At 45.3% G+C, this 17,593-nt stretch overlaps 1 protein-coding gene across 4 annotated transcripts; it reads left to right on the top strand.

Annotated features, from left to right (window-relative positions):
- The first annotated feature begins 20 nt into the window (after positions 1-20).
- Positions 21-10,396, top strand: LOC135377403 (pantothenate kinase 3-like). 4 transcript variants are annotated; one of them, XM_064609779.1, is made up of 5 exons: positions 21-85; positions 1,681-1,899; positions 1,963-2,722; positions 3,397-3,646; positions 8,971-10,396. In XM_064609779.1, the coding sequence occupies exons 2-5, from the start codon at positions 1,851-1,853 to the stop codon at positions 9,031-9,033; spliced, it is 1,122 nt and encodes a 373-aa protein (XP_064465849.1). In that variant the 5' UTR covers positions 21-85; positions 1,681-1,850; the 3' UTR covers positions 9,034-10,396. The 4 variants fall into 4 exon arrangements, with proteins under 4 accessions (XP_064465849.1, XP_064465850.1, XP_064465848.1 ...); XM_064609780.1 differs by lacking the exon at positions 21-85 and adding an exon at positions 964-1,011; XM_064609778.1 differs by lacking the exon at positions 21-85 and adding an exon at positions 1,038-1,281.
- Positions 10,397-17,593: the final 7,197 nt, after the last annotated feature.

Genomic DNA, 17,593 nt, shown 5'->3' on the forward strand with positions numbered 1-17,593 from the left:
GTACAGTGCACTTCCTACTGCTCGGGTTTTATAACTCTGGATTTGCAAGCTGCTGTGACCACAAAATACGGTTGACGTCTGTTTGGTGAGTATGGTAGGTTACAAAGAAAACAGTGCTAGGGAAACTGTGAGGTTGTCCCATAATCACAAAGGTTTTGGAATGCTGGTGATCTGAAGGTGGTATGCTGACAGACCCTTTGGTTTGTTTCAGTTTAGCATATAGGGAGGCAAACATGGCCTACCTCTTCAGTGACTTCCTTCTTTCATCATGGAATATTTATGTTGATGCGCCATTCTCTTGATTTTTACGAAAAGGGTTTCTTCTTTTTGATTCAGAGCCCTACGTATTATTCGTGAAAAAAGAAAAAAGTGGGAACATGCAACCCAGGTGAAAAATGTTTGCAATTACAAGTGCTTTATGAAACAATTTCTACTTGAAACCACTTTGAACCCCCTTTGTATACATAGATGGTTTTGCAGGTGGGAATTGTTTCATAAACCATTTGGAACTGCAGACATTTTTCACCTGGGAACGAAGATTTAATGTTGGGGAAATCAAACCCACCTAGTAAACTGTCATAAAATTAGTTACGGCAACAGGAGTAGGAAAAAAGAACTCAAGAAAAAGAGGCTTTATTGCGAACTCAACTAAAAGCACGGTGGTATTGAAGTCAGGGGAGTGCGATGACCCTTTTGCCCTCTCCTCACTGCTGCAAGCATCTGTTTTATTTTTATTTATTTATTTTGTTTGTTATAGAAGAGAGAGTGTAAGGGCCGTACACAATCTTTTTGGTGGAGTCCTCCTCGGCAAAAACAAGAAAATATCGGCTTTGTCCCGGCACCTGCAAGCCACTTGACCCATTCTGAGTATGCCTGTCGGAATACCTGCTTGCAGTCTATGCATCATCACTCATACCTGTACATTATTGTAAGTGTGTAACATATGGATACTGAGCTCCGCAACCGTCATCTTCCCACAAACTTGTTAACAGTCTGCCCTACACGCGCAAAGTAGGTCAATTTCCAATCAGCATAATCTGTGTCTGGCTCACTTGTTTTTAACCATGACCAACAAAGCAAATTACACACAAAACACATATTTTGTTATAGAGGTGGGGCAATTCAAAATCTAAAAAAAATATTTAACATATATAAAATGATTTATGAGTTTTGGAATCTAGAATGTACAGCAAACCAACATTATCGCAAAGTTTGGTTACGTTACATGCTTGACTGCGGTATGGATGAAAATGGTGGCCTAACTTTGTCGTCTGGTATCTGGTAAGTAGCGTTTGCCTGTATTTCAGATTCCACGTGTTCCTGAAAAGTCTCTACGTAATAGGAATTTTCTTTACGTAACCTGTTCATAAATGTACATTTCAATGAGCCAAAACTCGTTTTAAGCAGGCAGCCTTGTGCGACGCTCATGGCTTTGTCCTCAAAAAAGCAAAACTTGTCTGCAACCGCGCTGGCGAGTAGCGTCAAAGGGAAACGACGAAAGTGAGAACATATGGATATGTAATTTTACTAGTAGCATAAACGCAATATGCCCATCGCGCATGCACGCTTTTGTACAGTAGTCTTTGTACGGCACGAAATGTGTGCATCCCTCTCAAAAGAGGAAAGTGGCTGAAGTTTCCTCATTGGTATTTGCCTCACATTTTTTCCCTGATGCGAAAGGCGATAGCAGCTCACGGGTTCAGAAGGCAAGCCTGCATAGTTGGCAAGCGAGTCGTGGCGACTCGGAGGCTACACGGCACAGTCAAGTTTTCTATCGTTTTGGCAGCAACCCGGGGTGCTGCTAGACCGGGCCCGGTCCTGCGCTAGCCACCCCGAGGAAGGCTAATACCATGGCGGTGAATGGGGACGACGTTGGCGTTGGCTTGCAGCCGGGCCCCCGTGAGTTCACGTCCAGCACAAACGTTAGCATCGGGTGTGACTAATGTCTTCTCAATTTTGCAGCGATGCCGTGGTTCGGAATGGACATCGGAGGAACCCTCGTGAAGCTCGTGTACTTCGAGCCCTCTGAAGGTGGCGCCGAGCAGGCGGAGACCCTGGAGCGAATACAGCATTACCTCAAGAAGCACGCGGCTTACGGCAAAACCGGCAAGCGTGATGTGCACTTGCAGATGGACAACGTGCACGTCGGCGGTCGCCAGGGAACGCTGCATTTTATACGTTTTCCAACTAGTGAAATGAGTAGTTTTTTGGAACTGGCCAAGGCGAAAGGGATGGCCAGCCTGGCCTCGACAATTTGTGCCACGGGCGGTGGCGCGCATAAGTTTGAGGCGGATTTCCACGCCCAGGTGGGCCTCGGTCTGCACAAATTTGACGAGATGGACTCCCTAATCCGCGGGATCCACTACATTGAGTCGTACAACTGCCGGAAGGAGTGCTACTACTACAGCAGTCCGATGGATCGCTGCGTGAAGATGCCGTACGATTTCAGTGATCCCTATCCGTACCTGGTTGTGAACATTGGATCGGGAGTGAGTATCCTGTCGGTCCGCTCGCCCAACCATTACAAACGGGTAACCGGCACGAGTCTCGGCGGCGGAACCTTCCTGGGCCTCTGCTGCCTCCTTACGGGTTGCGAGACGTTCGAGGAGGCCATTGCGCTCGCGGAGCGGGGGGACTCGACGCGGGTCGACAAGCTGGTGCGGGACATCTACGGCGGCGACTATCCCAAGTTTGACCTACGAGCAGACACTGTAGCCAGCAGGTACGGATTTTGCACTACGTCATCCAAACTGTTCAGAGCCGTACACAGTGTCGAATTGGGGGGAGAGTTTTTCCAACCAAGTGAATTGGCGTTAGAAACATGCGCAGGTTAAAGTAGTGTAGTCGTGTCTGTCTGGTGTTCCAAGAGCATTATCATGAAGTCGTCCGTTTTTATTTGCAAGAACCTCAGTGATGAAGGCATGGCACTCTTCTACGCCATTGCAACTCTCGCTGTCCCTCCCGCAAAAAGTGCAACTGTAGATGCTTTGCTTTTCGACTACTGGAGTTAATCCCCCGCAGTGACGCTTATCCAGAAAGTAGATTATGCAGGAACAGCGGTGTTTTAATCGGCAATTTAACCTCGGATGGGATGGTGTATTGAATTTCGGATTTTTAAGCGACATTGTTTGCCAGAAAAGTTCCCAATGTACGTTAGCTTCACTTTCTGCTAGAACACGTCCATCACTGCTTTCTTTCCGTACGTGAAGTGCCTTGTCCTGTGTTTCTTTATTTTTCTTCTTCTTATTATTATTACCTATATTGCAAGCCCTAAAATGCAGCCTAAAATTTACTACTATTATAGGATTATTATTATTATTACCTAAAATTTGATCCTACACCCACTGCTCGTACGTTTTCCTTGGACTGGCCGTTAAGTGCATCTTTCTCTTCCAGCTTTGGAAACATGAACTGCAAGGAAAAACGCGAATCAACGACGCGGGAGGACCTGGCTAAGGCCACGCTCGTCACCATCACCAACAACATTGGCTCGATAGCGCGGTTGTGCGCTGTGAACGAGGGTATCTCTCGGGTTGTCTTTGTGGGCAACTTTCTTCGCGTAAATCCCATCTCGATGCGAATGCTGGCGTACGCCATGCAATTTTGGTCCAAGGGAACTCTAAAAGCCCTCTTCTTAGAACACGAGGTGAGTCGGCTCCTTAATATTACAGTCGACCCGGGTTATCCGGACTCCATTTATCCGGATCCCGCGCTATCCAGACAAAAAAAGGCGTGGGGACGGATTTCTCCCCACGTATTTCGCCCTCGTTTATCCGGACTTCAGCCTCCGGACTCGGACGGGAATTCCAGGGAACAGAAGCGACTAATACCCACTACCGGTCACTGGCACTGTCCAGGAAGGACACGTGGCCCACACCTAATAAAGCGAGGTTGAGGACTCCGGTCGTGGCCTCCTTTTTACTGACACACAGAGGGTGTTGCTAGGAAGAATTTTCTCCCTTTCCGACTCTGCACGTTACACAAAAGTAATCCACCGAACAGTCTGCTCATTTCAGACTGAGAAGGTCCGCAGCAAGAACCCCCGCGCTGCAATCACCGACGACGACATCGTCGGTGTCGTCGCTTCCGATAGCGTTCGAGAAGAATCTGATGATGAAAGCGGGGATGGCACCAGCTGTGACGGTAGAAAACGCGCGGGCGTCACTGAGAACGGCGCTAGTATCTTTCGAACAACGGAACGATATTTCGCAAGTTAATGCCATTAGCGGGGTTTTGCAAGAAGTGAATGCGTGTATTAGAATGAAACAGACGACAATGGGTAGTTTTCTGCGTAATGGTCAGTAAAGATGTAATTTTAGGATCACTCTGGATTTTCGTGTTTCACTTATCCGGTTCCCCCGCTGTCCGGACATTTTCGCAGGAAACGGAGCCGTCCGGATAAACGCGGGTTGACTGTACTTGATGTAAAAATGTGAAACAGCGGCACGTAGGTTGGCATCTTCTGGCCTCACTGGGTCAGTCGGCAACGTGTCCCTTTATTGATACCAAGGTTGCGGGTTCGAACCTGTCCGAGGACGCCAGGAACCTGGCGACAGTACAAGGTTCTTGGGTGTGGCGTCCTCCATGAGAGACGTTAAAGGGGCACTAAACAGGCATACAAGGTGCACTTTTTGCTGCACTGTGCCACATAGGGCTGCCACCTTTCGTAGTGACAAATACCGGTTGAGGGAGAGGAGGTGGAATAGAGGGAAAGGAGGAATGGCTTGTGGGAAAGGGAAGTGGGTGAGGGGTGGAAGAGCACACAAAGAAAACGAGAGAGAGATCTCAAGATAATACGAGGAAACATATGTTCCTGTGTGTAATAATAATTAATAACTAACGAAAGAACTGGTGACTGCGGAGTTGGGTCTATGCTCCAGATCTATTCAAGCTGTAGTGGAATGTTGAAGGGAAAACCCCGCAAAAGCCCACATGAAAGGTCTTGAGCCACAAATACCGTCAAAAGGCTGCCGGTATCACCTTCCTACCGGCAACCGGCAGAGCGAGCAAATAACTGGCCGTGCCGGTATAATACCGGCCTGGTGGCAACCCTAGTGCCACATTGTAGACGGTGAAAGTTTGGTTCAAATATTATTGGCGCTAGAAGGTACAGAATGCCTGCAAACAGAGAAAAAAATTTCACTGCACTTTTCGTACTAATGCTCCGCCTTGCAAGGCTTTGCCGACGATAGCCGCACGTAATTTTGATGTTGCGCCCCGTCAAACAGTCGCAAGCAAGGACACTTGTACATTAGTTTGTTGTTGCAGTGCCGGGATCTGACGTAAATTTCAAACATCCGTCCGCTTAGAACCTGCCACTTAGCTAGTTCAAACCACGCTAAAAGTCTGCAACGTTTCATTTGATGCGTGCACTACAGCTTTAGAGCTGTATTGCTCTGCTAGTGGGGATGAATATCTAACACTGCCATTTCCACAGTACCATAAAAGTTCTGGTGAGGTCACTGCAGTGTTCCCGGAACCGGCAGACCTCGTGCACCGCAGCTTGTCGCAACAGGGCCCTGGCCAACTGGCTAGGATTTGGAAACGTCACAGATTTCCAGTGCATAGATGCGGTTTTGTGGGAATTTCGTGATCCCGGAAAGGGAGGAGAGAGTCGCGCAGAATATGCATTTTGAATAGCATTGTTTCGCAGTTGATATGCTCGCGATAGCTAAAGGATTTGGATGTTGTGCGCTTTATTGTTTAATGGAGCATGATCATTGGAAATGTTCGGCAAGCTGTTTAGTGCCCCTTTAAACACAGTGTGCTGTGCACCGAGATTTCAGCTCACTTTGAAGATCCCTTATGTAGATGAAATTATTCCATGTCACTCGTGATCACAGTTACGCATGGGTAACTGGTGCTGGCACTCGTTAGCTTTTTCGTGACTTATTTGTCCATGAATATTTTCTTTTGACAAGATTGATGAAAGTGCCAAATTTGAGTTATACAGATAAGTCTGTACAGTACAGATAAGATACGAGACAAGGTGTACAGTCTGTCACAATATGATGCAGACAGGAGGGACCCCTGGTGAACATGACAGCTACCAGGACTATCCTTGCGTTTGCTGACCAAGAGCGAGGGAGGCTCCGCCTCCTGGATGCCGGCCAATAGGAGGACGCGGAGGGCAGGCTCTTCCCAGGCCTCTGCTCTCGCCTAAGAGATGGCGCAACGTTACCGTTGTTTCGCGTGTCGCGAGGCTTCTGCCATGGCGCACCAATCTAACCAACGGCTTCGCCATCTCTCAACATGGGAACGAGGCCACGCGGGAGTTGCACGTACGCTGGTAAACTGACGGCGAAGCCGTTGGTTAGATTGGTGATGGAGAGAGAGAGAGAAATCCCTCTTAAGTTAAAAAAGAGACACCCCCCCCATAGCTACGGCTCTGACTACCAGATATACGTACCCCACTGTGGAGTGGTTTCACTTTAAAAGAAACGGTGCGACCGGTAAAATGACATAACGTCTGTCTCTGGCAGCTGTCGGTGAGATTTATGGATAATTTGCTGCGCAGGAACATTTCTCATTAATGTAACCAACGGCAGTGAAGCAAGTCATTTTTAAAATGCAGCATGATTTCGGCATGCGTGTGCAATACCAATGAGAAACTATGTTTGAAACGCACGGATACACGGCAGTATCGCGATTGCATGTTCTGTCGCCCAATTGGCTACCGCTGTTCCTGTGTCTTGAGGATCCGCCAATGACGGCATTTTTTCGTTGATTTTCGACAGCGTTTTCTTTACTGATGGTAGCGAAGTAAAATACTTTTGGTTGCATAGTGATTGTTGAACATTCATCTGAGATTAAGTTGTATTTTTCCATTTTAGTGCTCCTTTAAGGCTGCCTGTGTGACAGGTGTACATACAAGTCACCTCAAACTTTAAAGGCTAATAGCCATCTGTCTGATGTTTTATTAAAATTTTTTGAAAGTGTTATTTTCATGCAGAAACAAAACTAAGAATCCAGCAAAATCCCATACGGTTGGATGGTACCACACAGATTGCTTTCTACTCTGCTGGGTTTTAAAGGAATGAAGGTCATGTTTCAACTAATAAAAATGTGCTCTTGATAACACGCTGGAACAAGTAATGCGTGAAGTCACGGCCCCCATTGGCCCTCGTGTCACCTGCAGCACCAGACGATAGAAATTAGTAAGCGGAACAAATCTACGAGAACAAAAAACAGTGGTGCGTTCATTGAGGTTTGAGAAGTCCAGGAGCGGGCCAGGGCAATGCTTGCGTTTGTTATTCGCTGTTGTCCGATGACAAATGTTCATTTTCAGACCTAATGCGAAAATTGATTTCAAGAGCTGTTTAAGATGGCAATGTGCACCTGCTGGTCACCATTCGTTCTTGAATCCTGCCGCTAACAAGACAAATGAGCGAGCAAACGCAGGAGCAAGGCGGTGTTTTGTTCGGGAGCATATCAGTGGGCGCGTTAAGTAGCTGCTCTCTCAATCCTTCTCCGGCGCTCGGAGTTTCGTGCTCCAGGAGTAGCTATTAAACGGCACTCGAACGCTGAAACATGCTCGCCGTGGCCGTTTCTCACTTACTCTTGTTTCTGCTCTCTCTGCTCTGCTGCCATCCCACGTCCTGCATTCTCTTTCTTCGCTTTCGTGGAGAGAGGGAAGAGGTCACGTGACCTCTTCCTTGATATCCCTTTTCCACGCACCCTCCAAGAGCAGAGGTTGTTCCTCTTTCTCTCCTCCTCATACATCCCCCTCCCCTTTCCAGAGTGCATTATGCCACCCATCCTGAGCGGGCTGACCTCACTCTCTTTCAACCATAACCTCACCCCCCCCCCCCCCCCCCCAGACAAAAAAAAGCAGGGTGAACAGCACGCTCGTGTACGGAGTATGAGTGTCACCACTTAACGGTGACAGTGTCAAGCACTCTCGCTGTGGAGCAGCCGCTTAACGCACCCAATGTTATGCCGCACGATGACACCCGTCCTGCAATTCAGGACGGAGATGTCATCAATATTTTTGATTCTCCAGAAGACCAGCAGCATAAATCCGATGACGACATTGAGGAACCCAGCGATGAGACTCTTCAAGATGCGTGAAGTGCACAGAGAAGTGCTGCGGCACTTTTTGAACAAAGCAGTAATGATAGTTAGGTTAATGTCATCAGTAAGAGTTCAGAGCGGTTGGATACCTGAATAACTTCATGAAGAGGACATCGGGCAGCTTCCGAAAGAAACGCAGGCTTGTTTGGAAACTGCTCGATTCTCTGCTCATGTTTCATTTATCTGGATCCCTCAATATTGAGAAATTTTTGCTGGAAATGGCGAATGCCAAATAAAGCACGTCTACTTTACAAGGCTGAACCAAAGAAAACTTGTGCCATTGCTTTTTGCATGTTGAATGCTTGTTGTGTGCATTGAAAAATACACTAGTGGTACACTGAGCCTTAATTTTTGAGACTAGTGAAAATTTAATCAAAAACCTGCTGTAATGTTCCAGTCCCAGACTTCGTTGCTGCTAGCCCAATCGTATCTTTAGAATGGTGCTTTAAACTTGATGTCAACGAGGTTGCAATGCTTTTTCCCAGGCTACACTAGTATGACAAATTTTTATAAAATATTGAATTCCACATAATTTTTGCATATCTCAATAAAGGTTGAAATTAAATTTTGATAAATGGATTTCAGTCGAGTTCAGATCATTATTATTTCAGCCAGATTACACTGAGGGAAGGTAAAACGGGTAGGAACACTTTATTAGAATTAACATTATTAACAAATTTAATTTAATTTATTTAAGTTAAATTAAATTAGATTAATTAAATTTTAACAAAACATTTTAATGGTCGTTTTAATTCGTTCTTACCCATTTTACCTTCCCTCAGAGTAATCACAGTTAAGAGGTCGTCAGTTAAGAGGGTGACGTTGCTTTTTCCTTCTTGTAAATATTAACCAGCTTTGTTTGGAATGTCAATGACACAGGGCATTCTTGAATTCCAGGGTTATTTTGGTGCTGTTGGATGCCTCTTGGAACTGATGAGAACAGGCCATAGCCACAGCTAGGAGGGCAGCAATGGTGGCACGTCTTCGAGGTCATTCGACACTGAAGAATGCATCCGGTGGATGATTGTCAGAGCCTTTGGGCCAGGTAGATGCTTTTCCTATGGAATACTCTGACTAGGACTTGGAAGGACCATTCTGTTCTACTTTTTGTTTTGGAAGTGGGATTGAAGGAAGAGAAGTGTGAGGTTGGACCATCACTTGAGAGTTTATGATGCATGATCCGGTGTACTTTATGAAGTTACATGACAAATACACTTTTATTACTAAGAGGGTCACACTATGTCATTCCTTATGGCCACAAGCACTGCAGTTTTCTGTTGTGCTGGGCCAAGTGATTGTTAGGGAAAGGAATTTTAGCTTGAGCATTGCGCTCTCATTCAAATTTGTAGACAGCCATTCCATTATTGTTGACCACCAAGACTTTGTAGAATGATTGGTGATTTTAGCTATCTGTTATTCATTCTATCATGCTTGCATGTCAGAAAGCCACTTCTGTCACACTTGTTTTATGCAGCCATAAGTGGAGATTACATTGATGTATTGATGCTCGGATCTGTGTAATTGTCTTCACCTGCAACTGTGTGCTAAACACAAATAATAGTATTAGGCTGCATATTTTAAGCAGAATCTGTTTTTTTTTTCCCTTATTAGGCAAGGTACTATGCTGTACAGCTGATTATTATTGTTAGAATTGATGCTTATCAAAATCCTGCTTAAAGTTCCAAATTGGTAAAAACAAAGTGCTCTGCTTCAAATTCGCAGACTGTGCAGCACGCAGCTGTGTGGATGGAAACATGGCTCTCTTTTTTTTTTTTTTGTTTTTTTTTGCTACCACAACATTTTGTGATGTCACGTACATCCCAAAGGCGCCAATCTCGGTACAAGGACGGTGGCTTTCGCAGTTTACCAACTTGTGTTCTGTTGCAATGTGTGAGTGATGTTGGGTCTTCATTATATATATTTTACTATGTATGGTTAGGGTGGACATGTAACAGTACAAGCGCTCGAATCTGACATTGCATTCTAACATTTTTATTTTCTTTAATATTTTCATCTCTGTGGTACAGTAACGTGATTTGAAGTTTCCCGAAAAAAAGAAAAGAAAAAAGAAAAACAGCTGAAATGCTGAAGACATTGTGAAAACAAAAAGCATATATATCAAAGCCACTGAAGGCATCGTTAAGGTGTACACATCTTGTTCATATCACTAGCTTGAGGGCTGTTCCTCAAGCTGTTTACACGTGATGTTGAAGTTCTCACATCGAACACCGGAAGGACATGCTGTCCTTGCATTTTATTTTTTATTTTCCCTGTGATCATATTGCTAGTATGACTAATAAATATTACTGATGTACTTTTCTCATTCGTTGTAGCAGTGATGCTCTCACTTGTATAATCTTTCCTGTCACGGCTGCCTGCCTGAACCGGGCTGTGTACGTACAGTACACAGGCACCCCCTTTGATGCAGGAAATGCACGGGGGCTTATCAAGCAAAACGCCGATACGGAGGTCACAATGTTGATCTAGTCTATAAAGTGGCCGAAAAATGACCGAAGTGTAGAGCACAGCTGGGCCATTCCACGCCGCTCGACCATCGCGGATATTTTTTTTTAAATTGTGCAGGAAGAGGGCATCGAGTACAGTACAGTACAGTCAGAGGAACAGTACAGTCGACCCTCGTTTACTCGGACTTCATTTATCCGGACAAAAGGCACGGAAACGGATTTTCCTCCACGTATTTTGTTCTCGTTTATCCGGACTTCAGCTTCCGGACTCCGACAAGAATTCCAGGGAACGAAAGTCGAAAATTCTTGTAATCCAGCTCCAGTTATCCGGACTACCCTGAGCAAGAGAAGACGCTGACCCCCACTTCGTCACCATTTTCGCTGTGTTTGGGTTATTCCCGTCATACGTCAGCGACCTACATTCTGCAGAAGGGGACACAACTGTGCACGATGACCCCCTTTTCTATTTGTGTGCGTTCGGTCACGTTGACCATAACGGTATGTTGACCATAACGGTATGTTGACGGTGTTAATGACGCCAGTGAGAAAGAATGCCCCGTTGAGGAAGAAGCCCCTGTTGTGACAGTTGAGCATGCGAGATCGGCTTTAAGGACTGCACTGATATTTTTCGAGCAGCGCAACAACGTGGCTCAAGTCTATGCAATTAGCAAAAGTTTGCAGGAATCGAGTGCCTATACACTACTATGAAACAACTGTCATTGACGAGCTTTCTGTGTTTTCATTACGCCTCGCTCTGTATGACGTTTCTATTCGGTCGTTTCATTTAGCGACGATTTCGCCGCGAACGGCACCGTCTGGATAAACAGGGGGTCGACTGTAGTTTCGAAGGTCTCTGTTCAAAATATATTCTTATCAATATATATGAAAGTGCTCGAAAGGTTGTGCCGAGTGAGTAAAGTGTAACTTACATTTTTAGAGGTTATTTGGTCCATACTTAATTGTATAGCCTCCTAAATGTGATTTTTATGCCATTGGAAGATGCAATGCTTCTCTATTCAGCTCATACAAAACATGTTTCCTCTCACCTTCTAATAAGACGCAATTTTTACTATGTTTGACATTTTTGATCGCCTTCCTTTTAGAATTCACCGGTACAATAAACACGGTCTCGTACAGTATGGCAGCGTTTCCCAAACTTTTGGCGGTGACGGACCCCCGGAAGCGATGAGTACCAATTCACGGACCCCCCCACACACACACACGGGGGGGGGGGGGGGGGGGGGAATGCGCTAAACACAGGAACACTCTCAGTCAGTTCGAACTCGAAGCAAAACGATATGACGCAATGTATTTCCCATGCTAGCCAGTGCATAACCAGCAACCTCGTCAGCTGCTGCGTGCTTTCGATACAGCTTCAGAAACGATTCCGGACTGGTTTCTTCTTCTTGTTTGTATGTGTATGACGCGGACAAACGTGCATTGCAGGACTTTTCTATCAGAAATTAGAAGCTAGCCGTTGAAGCATGCTTGTAGCAATTTTGGAAGTTCTGGGTGTTTGGAAATCGGGCAGCATGTACGAGCGCGTGTTTGTGGGGACGAAAATCCTCACTGAAATGTGAGAGACGGTTGCAGACCCCCACGGACACCTTCGCGGACCCCTGGGGGTCCGCGGACCACACTTTGGGAAACACTGCAGTATGGTGTTTAAGGTGTACATAAAAAAGTTTTTCTCTTAGCAGTACCCCTTGCAAAAGAGACACTTCAAAGCTAAAGTTTCATAAATTTGGCAATTTTAGAACTATTTTTTTTTTAAGTGTGGCAGTCCGGATAAAAATAGAGGTGTTGGGGGTAACTCATTAAGTGTAACTGAGCTACTTTTTGCGGTAACGTTTAACTTACCTTGTTGCTTTTGAGCTCCAGTAACTTCTTGAGGAACTCAAGAAGTTACTGGAGAAGTTACTGTTTCCCTTGTTTTTCGGTAAGCTTCGAAGTCGTCACAAAACTTAATACCTCTGCGTATAGTATATTCTGAAACCTATTTTGAGGACTTAAGGGATACGTGTACGCAACATTTATTCAAAAATATAGTTCAGTAAAACCTCCAAAGTCGGACAACTCCCCATGTCGGACAAGATTTCATTGCATCGGCAGGCTCCCATTGGAACTATATATGAGGGACGAAATTCTCTGTCGGACACCTCCCTATCCCTGAAGTAGGACAGGGTTTTCCGTGCTAAGTTGGACAAAACCCTGGCCGAATTACCTCAACCTCTGCCCCATCTTTGCACCAAAAAGACCCAAAATGAGCCAGTGCCCTTGACTTTCGCCCGTTTTCCCCCCCCCCCCCCCCCCCCATGCTGGTCTCAGCATTTTGTTATTTTAGTTTTTCGCGTCCAAAAACGGGTGCTGTCAGTCTACCTTGTAACTATTCTGTGTGTGAGCAGTTGTCTTCAGTTTGTCTAGAGCCTTTGAACGCGCACTGCACCGAGGCAGTGAAAAGTGGGCTGACGCTTCAGAGACAAGTCCTCGAGCTTAATTACGAGTGGGTTTAAATTCTCCAGCAAGCTGCACGCTGCTCGAAAAGCTCCAAAGGTAATGGCATTGAGTGGAATCTGCACGGAATTGAATCTACCAATATCGACAATAGTTATCGGTGAAGAGTAGGTAGAGAGGTATTGAACATTAGACACAGCTTTAGAAAGTGTCCTCAAGTGGATATTCAGCTGTGCTGATGTCGTAGTTTATGTACATTGCCCTTAGATACACAAATTTAGAGGACTGTTTACATGGTTCTCACTCAGTTTTGGAACAAAAATTCAAGGGTCTTTCGAGGACCTTTAAAGGTTCGACCACCATTCTCCCCGCCCAGGATGTAAAACACAGCTTATATGGCCGGGACTTCAATATTTCATAAAAAAAAAACATTGAACGTGAACGTTAAAGATCGCAGGACAGAAGGGAAGGCTGACGAACACAACAAAGGATGCCGTTAATTCCTTGCACTTCTGGCTTGTGTTTCCCGATTGCTATTGCGACGAGTGCTGGATCCTGTGGTTTCGAGGCCCTATTTCCGACTCCTGAAAAGTGGAGCTCGCACTGCAGCTCCGCAAGAATCGGAAAAAGATGCAAAACCAAGGATTTTCAAGGACTGTGGAAAATTCCAGAGTTCTCCTGACCTTGAAAACAGCATTCTTGCATTCCAAGGTATTCAAGGGTTTCGAGGACCAGTGGGGACCGTGTGTTTACGTGGGATCTTAATTTTCTTTTTTTTTAATAATAATAATAATAATTTATTTCACCAATGACACTTGGTGGGGGGTACAGACAAAAAGCTGCAAAAACTGCAGCTTGACGAGGTCTGACCCCCCCTTCAAGTCCACTGTTCAAATTCTCTGGCGCGCAAGCACTTATTGCGCCATAGTTATGCATAGGTGTTGGGTCACGTAAGCATCTGGACAGCCTCTACGCAACTTGGCTCATATGTATACAGCCAGTATCTAAGGCTGCATATTCTTATCTGGAGCCAGTAACAGTGATGACATACGATCACGTGATTGGAGAGTGGCTACTGTGGATTTTTGTGCGCATCAAGTGCGACTCTCAACAATGTTACTCTAGCAGTCTCATCGATACAGCGCGGCTGACACACAGCAGAGATAACAGCATTTTGTGACGCATCTTTTTGTGTTGCAGCACTGTCATGGTCTGAAACGGTTATTTCAAATTACTTCGCACGTCTCGGAACATGGTTGAAAAAGAAAAATTTCCGCACACGCTGAATTTTCAGAGCACCTGAGCGTTTGAGAGATGTTACTCCACACAAAATCTACACAACCCAACGACATTAGCGCCTCGCTGCATGATATTTGCAGCTTCGTGCTGTGAACAGACGATCCCTTTGAATGAAGGGTGTGTGAAGTCCGGATTCTACTTCAGGGTAGAGTTGCCCGGAGTTGTAGAGTCTCAAGGTTGACAAGGCATTTGACGAAAAGTGAACTGCCTCAAGATCATTGCTTAGACGTTTGCAAAGCTAATACGGGCCTCAATTCCTGCCACACGGGCACGAAAATATGACATTACGTGCTTAATCCCTTATGTCTTAATGTCATTTGTGCAGTGCCACACTCGGAGATTTAATGAAATTTTTGTGAATGACTGTTTTTGCATAATGAGATCGCCATGACTGTCAGCAACTGTTACTCTACTTCACGGAGTAACGGATTTATTCTTGCATGAAACTATTTTGTGCTGTGCAGCGTAAGATTATTTTCATAATTTGAGGTTGCACAATTATTCTTTGACGAGTATACTGACGCTAGGCTCGATACAACAGATGCCATATTATTTGTCTTGAATTGGGCACCAGTTGGCAAATAGCTTTTACGTGACCACATTATAGCAAGGCATATCACTGCTTATGCGCACGAAAAGAAAGTGACTACTGTTAAATATCAGAATATTACCTACACTTGCGACCTGTTGAATGACCTTTAGTTTTTAAATGGGCATAAGTTTTAGCTGACTAGCAAGCGGGTGACATCGACATTGTGGAGTCTGATGTCACTATAGTGACAAGTGGCAAGGCCTTCGTGGATAATGCCATTCGGGACCCGAACGCATTAGAGAGTAATGTTATTTGTTCTGCCCTGTGGCAGAGGTATTAGATATTAGGTTCGCTCAACTCTTGACTCAGCCTTTGCAAATTGTTACCTAGAGTCATAACTCTGGCTATTTTCTGTTGGAAAGCTGTAACCTTGCTCCCATTGCCCCGGAATCTCTGCCCGCTTGGGGCGACTCGGACATGCGTGGGTTGAACATCAGAACGCAGCCCACACCTGTACACCATTTCTTTCTGCATTCTTTTGGAGATTAGAAAACAACACTCCGAGACAGCCCAAAAGCCGCGGGCAGAGGTGTAGTTCCGCCATAAGAGAATGTACTTTGCACACCAGGAGTGGAGCATATACCGGGTGGCTCTGGGGCGTACGAGAAGGCGGCGGACAGGGAAGTCGATAGACATGTTTTGTTAGCGTGAATATTTTACGGGTTTCCTTTAAAAGCATATCAATGTGCTCTAAGTCAGTCATATCTGAGGGGTTTGTGTAACATGATCAGTGTGAAAGCAACAGTTTGAAGCAGCCTCTTGCTTACCACAGAAACACCCCCCCCCCCCCCATTTTTTTTACACAGAAACTTGTGCCAAGTTTTATTTGCGAAGGCATTACTGCCTTATGCTCGCATCCCTCAAATACCCTATACTTAGGGTCTGACTTTTTTTGGGTTAAACTCGATTGTCCCCTCCTGAATCAGTATCAGGCCAATTTGAGTTGAACCCAATTTCTTTCCAAATTCTAATAATTTCTTACACTGTACCGTGTATGCCGTACACAATTTAGTAGCAGTCTGGGCACACGTGATGAAAATATTATCAGAGTGCAACAATAAACTATGCGAAGCACATTTAATGTTACGTCATGTGGTGTTTGGGACTATAAATTGTGAGGAATGCAAGTTTGACCAACACTATGTGCACCTTTAACTATGGGCCACTTGCTGGACAGAAAGAGAAAAAGTAACCCCCATAACACCAGATTTCACCCAGAATTTGAGATTTCAGAATGGCACCCAATTTTTCCCTCTCCCAAATCCAGGAAAGACATTAAAACCTGGAAAGTCCGACCCTACCCGTCCCTAAGGAAAGGAATTCCGTACTTACCCTGCACGTGCATGTGTTCCAGTGGAGAACTGCCATTGAGAAAATATAGAAATATGGATAGTACCTGCGTATCGCAGTGCGCTCACGTACTGCCCAATCCAAGTGTCCAACATGAAATAGAACTATGGCCGTGGGAAGAGCTGAAAACTGCCAAACCGAGGGAATTATTTTGACGGCAGAACTCTCGCAGTTTATGTGCGTATCACGCAGTCCTTTCGATAGAAATCCGTAGAAACTTTTGCTGCCTGCCAAGATGTGATCACCCTTCCCAATATACATTGATGGACCTAAGGCCCCCTGCTTGCAAACTAACATTATTCCGCAAGAACTTGTATGACACCTCACAATGTAGGTTTAGAGACGCAGTTTCATGCTAGACAGATGGATCTTACCCAACTGCAGATTTGTAACAATGGATTTTGGGTGGCCAGCGAATTCCCTGCTGTAAGAATGTTTGTGTGGTTCTATAGTTGGCAAAAGTGCACATCCAGCCTTTGACACCTGCAAGCACACTCTTCATCGGCAGTGCTCTGCCAGAAGGCCAAAGAGCACAGAAAGAGAATGTTCACGAATGCATTTGATTATTTGTACAATATGGGTATTTGGAAGTGCTTTCGAAGTACTACCAAACATCCATGCTGTACATGTGTTGTTTCTGTGCATCATGGTAGTGTAGATAGCATGGCTGTCCAGCACTGATTGGGTGACTCGCTTTAGATCAACCACTTGGGATCCTATGCCAGGAGACGTTCTTAATATATTAGTGTCTAAAATTAGAAGCCTACTGTTGGGCAAAGCGGAACGTGGTCACTTTGACCCGTCGGCTGTGCCCAGCATAGGGAAATGAAAACCTCTCCATGCAAAGAGCAGCAGTAGCTACGGGTATTAAATGTAAGCAGTTGCGAAGAGAGCCACCCTTAACTTGCACTTGGCAAACGTATTTTATGTATACAAGGAAAGGTCCAATTCTCAAATGTACTTTGCTCGCATCAAAACCACTCCCTTCAAATCTTAGTTTTTCAGGGATAAAGAAAAAAAGCAGCACCGCTGCTAACAATTGTATTTGAATAAATGACGGGTAAAAAAAAAGCTTTTCTGTAGGCACACCCGGTGCATGTCCTTTCGTTATGTTTCAACAGACCGTCTTGCTAAGGAAGAAAAAGTTCTGGAAGCCGCACACGTGTGACAGTTGCCAGTTCCACGGCTACGGAAAAAAGAGGAACGCACAAGAGACCAGCCCAGCGTCGCAACCTCGGAACTTGGCAAAAAAGATCTGTCAAGAACTTCCCCCTGCAAAAGCTAACAGAGAAGAGGAGACCCGCGGGACTGCCCAGGGTTATCCGTACGTCGGCAGCGAGGAGGCACGCACAAACAGAGC

Source organism: Ornithodoros turicata, chromosome 1 (genome assembly GCF_037126465.1).
Source record: "Ornithodoros turicata isolate Travis chromosome 1, ASM3712646v1, whole genome shotgun sequence".
NCBI lineage: Eukaryota > Metazoa > Arthropoda > Arachnida > Ixodida > Argasidae > Ornithodoros > Ornithodoros turicata.